The sequence below is a fragment of the Myotis brandtii genome, unplaced genomic scaffold (genome assembly GCF_000412655.1).
Source record: "Myotis brandtii unplaced genomic scaffold, ASM41265v1 scaffold923, whole genome shotgun sequence".
Taxonomy (NCBI): domain Eukaryota; kingdom Metazoa; phylum Chordata; class Mammalia; order Chiroptera; family Vespertilionidae; genus Myotis; species Myotis brandtii.
This window is the reverse complement of record NW_005371804.1, coordinates 1,385,034-1,392,384: the sequence shown is the minus strand read 5'-3', so window position 1 is coordinate 1,392,384 and position 7,351 is coordinate 1,385,034. Positions and strand designations below refer to the sequence as shown.

The following is a 7,351-nucleotide window of genomic DNA, read 5'->3' as shown; positions in this document are numbered from 1 at the left end:
CCTGCCTGATCACCCCTAACTGCTTGCCTGCCTGCCTGATTGCCCCTAACCACTTGCCTGCCTGCCTGATAGCCCCTAACTGCTCGCCTGCCTGCCTGATCGCCCCTAACCGCCTCTGCCTCGCCCCCACCACTGCGGCTTCATCTGGAAGGACATCCCCGGAAGGTCGTTTGGCTGTCCAGTCTAATTAGCATATTATGCTTTTATTATTATAGAATTTTAAAAAAATTTATCAGATTGAGCTATTTGTTGGTGTATCCACAGTAATTTTCTATATTATGTATACAGGGTGGGGCAAAAATAGGCTTACTGTTGTTCTTATAGAAAATAATACAATGATTAATAAATAATAATACAAGAATAAACTGTTCTGCCGACTCACAACTGTAAACCTTTTGCCACACCCTGTACATAATTTCCAGCAACCAAGAAGGGCTCAGGAAGGCTCATCTGGTTGCCAGCATGTTTTCCGTGCACTTTCTCAGCCCTTGATGGACTCTCAGTGGGCAAGTTATGCCAGGCCCAGAGCTGCAGTCAGCACGGGGCGCCCCGTGTTGGAGGGAGGTCATGTGAACTCAGCCATCATGGCCCCTCTGCCCACGAGCTGACGGTGGCAGCCTTTTCGGGGTTCCCGAGTGGTGGTGGAACTTACAGCTTCGCTGGCAAGGTGTGGTCCATTGTTTAACACCTGAGCCACCAATGGGACACGTGCCCCAATCATGTGCCTGTTTAAAAAAAAATCATGAGAAACGTTTTGGTGTCATCTCTCTGTTTTGAAGGCCGGAGGGGCTTTCTTCACACGTGTTGCTTTGAGTGAGCACTTTTGCTCTATTCACAGACACTAACCTGCTGATTTCCCTCCAGCTTCGCCATCGTGATCTGGGGCGTGCTGACGCAGAAGAAGCCATTTGCAGGTGAGTGGACGTACCTTTGGGGGCTGTGCCTCTGTCTCCCCCGGGACAGGGGCGGGCATGCCGTGCGGCACTTCCTCTGCTTTAGCCGTGTCTGTGGTCCACCTGCCCACGGTGGGGCTGCTCTGTTCTGCCCACCAAGTTGGCACGAGACCCACGGCAGGTGGTCCTGTGTGCCCATGGAATGTCCTTGAGGTGTCATTCATGTACAGGAAGAGGCACAGACCCGAGGGCTCTGTTCAGCTAATTCTTTTGCGTGTGTGATATAATACACAAACATAAAATTGATCATTATAACCATTTAAAGTGCACAGTTCAGTGGCATTTATTAGCGCATTCACAGTGTTGTACAGTCACCACTACTCTCTAGTTCCAGAACATTCTCACACCCCAAAGGAACCCTGTGCCCATTAAGCAGTCACTCCACCGCCCCCACCCCAGCCTCCAGTGCCTGCTAATCTGCTTTCTGCCTGTGCATTGGCCTGTTGTGGTTGCTCCCAGCCAGTTCTTTTCCTTTTTTACATTTTCTAAGTTTTAATTGTGATTTTAATTATGTTACACATAACGTGACATTGACCACCTTAACCATTTTTAAGTGTACAGTTTGCTCATGTAAAGTCCACTCCTAGTGCTGGGCCCCCGATGCCAGTGATTTTGACACGAATGGGTGACCCAGGTCCCCAGCACCCGCTCCAGAGCTGAAGTACTTCTCCCCCTTTAGTCAGACGCTGTTCTGGTTTCTGCCTCGACCTGGTACTGCACTTACTGTAAAAGTCGGGCACTTTTTTGCCTTGTTGGAGAGTTTCTTCTCCTCCGTAAGCATATCTGGGCCACTTGTAATGTTGTGGCCTGACCAGTAACACCCAAAAATGCAGGTCACCGTCAACCGGGGGCCCCAGGTCCTGGAGCCTTTGCTGCTTGAGACGCAGATGAGGCCGTTGTAGGGTTCTGTCCATATTGTCCTTCCACCTGGCACCCGGTTTCCTAACCCCCCTTCTCTGTGAGGTCCATGGTCTGGATTACGTCTGCGTGGCAGCGAGCTAGTCTGGCATGACGTTATCTGGTGGACGCAACACCCAAGGCCAGGTGCCTGATGTTGACACCGCGAGGCCAGGCCCACGTGCTCTATTGCTTGGTAGATAGGCGAGTTCAAGGTGCGGGAGCAGAAGGCGTCTGGTGGACTCTTCCCATCTGCGTGGGAGCAGGACATCCTCCAGGTGTTTAGTGTACGTTGGGTTTTTGGAAGTCTGAGTGCTCATGGAAATAATGTGTAGATACCTGAGATAGTTATTGCACAAGATGTAACGGGGAAGTGGAACAAAACATCAGAGCTGGATTCCAGCAGCGGTCGGGGACTTTGGGCCAATTTTCCACACCTGCTGATCTGCCCGGACGCAGACTCCTGCGCTCCGTGGGAAAGCAGAGAGCTGCGGGGGTGGGAGGTCTGGTGGGAGCAAGATTCTTGGAATCCAGCTTCACGGACAATGTGGTGTAGGCTGAGCAGAGAAAGGAGTCTGGCCCGCTGAGGGTCCCCTGGGTCCCCTCAGCCTATGACCAGGATGATGATGATGGTGATGATATGCTAATGAGCCCAGGTGTGTCTCTGAAGGATGTTGGAAAGGAGGACAGGTGGGGCCCCATGTGATGAATTTTGGGGGGAAAGGCCCCTATTTGCACACCCCAGACCTGAGCAATGCAAAGGCCAGCCAGGGGTCTGCACTTGGGGATAGGACTTGGAATTCAGGAAGACTGGTGTCATCCCAGGGAGACGTGGGTGCACCTGGGGGCTGGGCCGTGCCACCCCAGCATGGATACGGGTGCCTCCCCTGGTGGGCACGGCCGCTCGGAACATGTCTCGTCAGATACTTTGAACCTGGTTGCCTTTGCGTTGGCTGCCCAGAAAGATTTCCCTTGTGCTACAGCATGAGGATCCCACTGGGAGCTGCTAGGTCGTTTCTAAGTCCTGGGCGGGGAGAACAGGCGTGCCCCGTGAGCATAAGGTTAACGGAAGCCCTGTGCTTTTGGAAGAATCAGTGGTCTCCAGGCCAGACGTGCCCCTCGGCGCTTCCCCTCAGCTGTGTCTCCTCCGGAGATAAGGGGCCAGCTCTGCCCTGACTCGTGTGCCTTTCCCTTGCAGATGAGAAAAACATCCTGCACATCATGGTGAAGGTGGTGAAGGGCCACCGCCCGGAGCTGCCGCCCGTCTGCAGAGCCAGGCCGCGGGCCTGCAGCCACCTGCTGCGCCTCATGCAGAGATGCTGGCACGGGGACCCCCGCGAGCGGCCCACCTTCCAAGGTGAGACCGGAGACGGCGCCGGCGCAGTGCTCCCAGGTGTGGCTGCTCGGTCCACCTGCTGGTGACCCAGGCGAGATGACCAGGACAGGGCTGGGGAGAGGGCCAGAGGAGGAGGCTGTGAGAGACGGTGTCCCCAGCAAGGCCTGCAGGATTGGCTTGGTCCTGGCACCTGCCCATGGCCCTCGGTGACAGGGCCGGGGTGGGCAGCTGGAACTGGAAGGTCAGCTCTAGCCGCCCACCCCCGCTGCAGCCAGGGCTGGGCCTGCTGCTCAGAGGAGCCTGTGCTTGGTAGTTCAGGTTCCCATACTGCGATGCCTCTTTGAGGGTTGGTGTGACTTCCGGCCTGAGGCTTTCTTTGCCGTTTTCTCGGGGTCTTGTCCCCATGGAACGGGTGTGTCGTTTGGTTGGGAAGAGATCCTGATGGAATTGAAACCGACCATTGCATTTAAAGCTCAGGGGGACACACGAATGGGGGCTCCTGTGCCGGGTGCTGGTGGGCTTGCACTCTCCCCTCCCTACTCCTGAGGGCTTCTTTGGGAATCTGGAACACCTTGACTCCTGCTGGAGTCAGGTGAGACCTGCAGAAGTTGCTGACGGGAGGCCTCGGTTTGGTCCCTGTGGGGGATGGTGGTGACCTGTGAGCTCAGCTGGGGCCAGCCGTGGAGAGACCAGTGCTGCCCGGGTCCCTGAGTTATGGGTGCTTTGGGGCGTCACTTCTTTTGTCCCTGTTCCATCCTCGAGGTGGCACATTCGTATGGAGCGTATGCGGAGGTCATTGTCCAAGTGACGAGCCCTTCTTTGTTTTCTCCCCCAAAGAAATCACTTCGGAGACGGAGGACCTGTGTGAGAAACCCGACGATGAGGTGAAAGAGGCAACTCAGGACCTGGATGTAAAAGACCCTCCGGAGCCCAAGACGGAGGTACGGGGACTCCCGGGGTGGCCTTTGTGCCGCGTGGAGATTGAGTTTTCCAACCCCAGCCCCTTTTCCACAAACTCCGCCGCCAGCCTGGGTCCTCGTGCCCTCGTTCTGCGGCCCAGCCTGCCCTGGGAGCCCCACTCCCATCAGTGGGTCACGGGAGTCCTGTGCCCAGGGACAGGATGGCGGGTCCCCTGGCAGGCTCGGTGGCCCCAGACGTTTCCTGCCTGGCTGTGTCCCGTCCCCACCACCTGTCTGGTTACGAATGAACAGTGACATGGAAAGCTAATGCCGCCAGGTGGATGTCCTTTGAACCAGCCCTGCCAGGCCCTGTTGGGGGGGGCGGGGGGGCGCACCTGGGCTCTGGAGTTTGCCTGTCATGAATGATTTGTTCTGTGAGTGCCACACGGGTGATGTAAGGTGATAAGAAACTCCAAGGGTAGGTCACACTGAGTACGCTCAGGCACTAGACCTGTAAGGCGAAGCCTGGTAATCACTAACCTTACAGCGTGTTATCTGCTCTTGGGCAGTGCACCCCGGGCCATTGGTGTGAGGCTGGGGTGACGTGAGCATTTATGGTGTGTGTTTCCACTGTCTGAACAGCATGTGCGTGAGGTTGGGGAGCAAAGGTGTCCCGGGGAGGCAGCCAGGCCCTCCCCACCCCCCAAGGAAAAGAAAGGCATCCAACAAGTGGGTGTGACTCCACGCACCAAACACCAGCTCAGAGCAGATGAGCAATTCCCAGAAGAGGGAGGGTTTGGGGTCACATGGGCCCGATGGGGGAAGAGTCCTGAGTCGCCTCAGACTTTGATCACTCACCAGAAATCTGCCTCCGTCCCTGTTAGAGGAGGCCCTATAGAGCAGCGGTCGCCAACCGGTGGTCCGCAGACCACTGGTGGTCCGCGGGGTCCGAAAGGTTGGCAACTGCTGCTATAGAGGGTGGGTCACAACGTTGTCACTGTAGCTGGGCCCTGCCCCGCCCTTGTCCAAACCGGGCCCCAAGCCAGACGTGCACAGCTCAAAGGAGAGGTCGCAGGTTGCAGACAATGTGGGGAGGGCAGGGGAGCCCCAGTCCCGGTAGCCCCAGTCCCACCTCTTTTCTTCGTTTCTTACCAGCACTGACCTGTTCTGATGGACACGGCCCAGCAACCAGCTTCATGCTGTTGCAGCCTGTCCACAGGCCCGCCCTCCGCCTTTTGTCCAAGTAATGCTGTGTGCCATACCCCTGTGCGGATGGGGTCCAGGGTAGCCTAGTGCTGGGCTTCCCGCTTTTTTGTCAAGCCAGCCTTTCCTTACCTGGTCTTCCCACCCAGTGGGCCAGTGCGGTGTCATTGGGCTCCAGGGTGCCATGCGTATGACAGCAGGCGTTACGTTCCCAGTGTGACAAACCAGGACCGCATTTTCCCCTCCCCTCCTCTGCCTTCCCCCTTCCCCCTTCCCCCTGGGGTGGCGGACAGAGCCTCATCCACCTCCCTGTGCTCGTCCTGCAGGCGCCTGTGTCCACGCCCCTCAAGCGAGCCTCGGCCCCGGCCTTCGACAAGGACTACAGCCTCTCCGAGCTGCTGTCCCAGCTGGACTCCGGCATCTCCCAGACGCTCGAGGGCCCGGACGAGCTCAGCCGCAGCTCCTCCGAATCCAAACTCCCATCGGCGGACAGCGGCAAGCGGCTGTCGGGCGTGTCCTCGGTCGATTCTGCCTTCTCCTCCAGAGGGTCCTTGTCCCTGTCTTTCGAGCGGGAGCCTTCCACGGGCGGTGAGTGGGGGCCCTGTGCCCCGGGAAATAGCGTGATTATGGGGCTGGCGGCGGGCAGGCTGTGGTGATGTCCCTGAGCATCTGCAAGAATGAGGCGTCCTGGTTCCTGACTTGACAGTAATTCTTTGTTTTCTCCCTCCCGCCACTGATTGGTTCTGGGTGTCCGTGGCATGGTGGGCTCACTGAGCCCAAATCCGGAGGTGGGCGCTGGCCCAACTGGTGCCCCTTAGTGTGGATTGATGGGCCACACACCTGGCCATGCAGGAGGGTCTTACCTGGGCCGGCACTGGTGCAGGGGCGGACCTCAGGTTTCCACATGGAAAACCCCGAGTTGCATCCAGCCAGACCAGCAGACGAATCGAACCCCACACCCTGGATCTCTCTTGTGGAGGCCAGACCTGTGCCCCTTTCCTAGTGCTGGGTAAACACCCCCATACTTCTTGTTCACGGGCTCCCCATTCACTGTGGCCACGCGTTATAATGAATGAGTTATCCTCGGAGGTTAGAACACCTGCCTGTCGGAGGGGCGCGTCTCAGCTCATCTTATCTTTTGATGTTAATTTTGATGGGGTTTTGTTTTAGAAGGTGCTTTTCCCTGCCCCTGCCCCTGCTCCGGGTGCTGGTTTGTGGGTGTTGGGGCTGGTCTGTTGCTCCCTCACTGTCGCAGCCTCCTTCCTTCCCCCTCCCTCCCTCCCTCCTTTCTGTTAGCAATCACTGCCATTTCTGACAGCCAGCGGGGGCCTGAGTTTTACATCCTTTGTCTAAGCCGCGTGGCTAGAACGATGTTCATTTTGCAAATCGACATGAGTCCCTTGGGGCCATTAATTGACCTGCGCAGGGTCTGCCCACTAGATCTAAAATCAAACCAGCAGGGACAACACGACACTTAAGCAATTCCAGGTAACAGGCGACCTGGAGGCCGTGGGGAGGAGTGGGCGGCATCAGGACAGCAGCCCGGCTTCGAGCAGCCTGCGGGCAGCGGCCTCGTCTGACCCCCGCACCCGCTTTCCCCGCAGATCTTGGCACGACCGACGTCCAGAAGAGGAAGCTGGTGGATGCCATCGTGACCGGGGACACCAGCCGGCTGATGAAGATCCTGCAGCCGCAGGACGTGGACCTGGTGCTGGAGGGCGGCGCCAGCCTGCTGCACCTGGCCGTGGAGGCCGGGCAGGAGGAGTGCGTCAAGTGGCTCCTCCTCAACAACGCCAACCCCAACCTGACCAACAGGAAGGGCTCCACCCCGCTGCACCTGGCCGTGGAGAAGAGGGTGCGGGGCGTCGTGGAGCTCCTGCTGGCCCGGAAGATCAGCGTCAACGCCACGGACGAGGACCAGTGGACGGCCCTGCACTTCGCGGCCCAGAATGGGGACGAGTGCAGCACGCGGCTGCTGCTGGAGAAGAACGCCTCCATCAACGAGGCCGACTGCGAGGGCCGCACGCCCATGCACGTGGCCTGCCAGCACGGCCAGGAGTGCG

General features: G+C 57.9%; 1 protein-coding gene across 1 annotated transcript in view; it reads left to right on the top strand.

The window, feature by feature from the left end:
* RIPK4 (receptor-interacting serine-threonine kinase 4) overlaps positions 1 to 7,351 on the top strand; it is a 17,678-nt gene that overhangs the window by 8,464 nt on the left and 1,863 nt on the right. Inside the window, exons 5-9 of the mRNA XM_005885732.2 lie at positions 865 to 914; positions 3,049 to 3,207; positions 4,024 to 4,127; positions 5,615 to 5,876; positions 6,893 to 7,346. Of these exons, the coding sequence (XP_005885794.2) occupies positions 865 to 914; positions 3,049 to 3,207; positions 4,024 to 4,127; positions 5,615 to 5,876; positions 6,893 to 7,346 (1,029 nt within the window). The remainder of the gene's footprint in view (positions 1 to 864; positions 915 to 3,048; positions 3,208 to 4,023; positions 4,128 to 5,614; positions 5,877 to 6,892; positions 7,347 to 7,351) is intronic.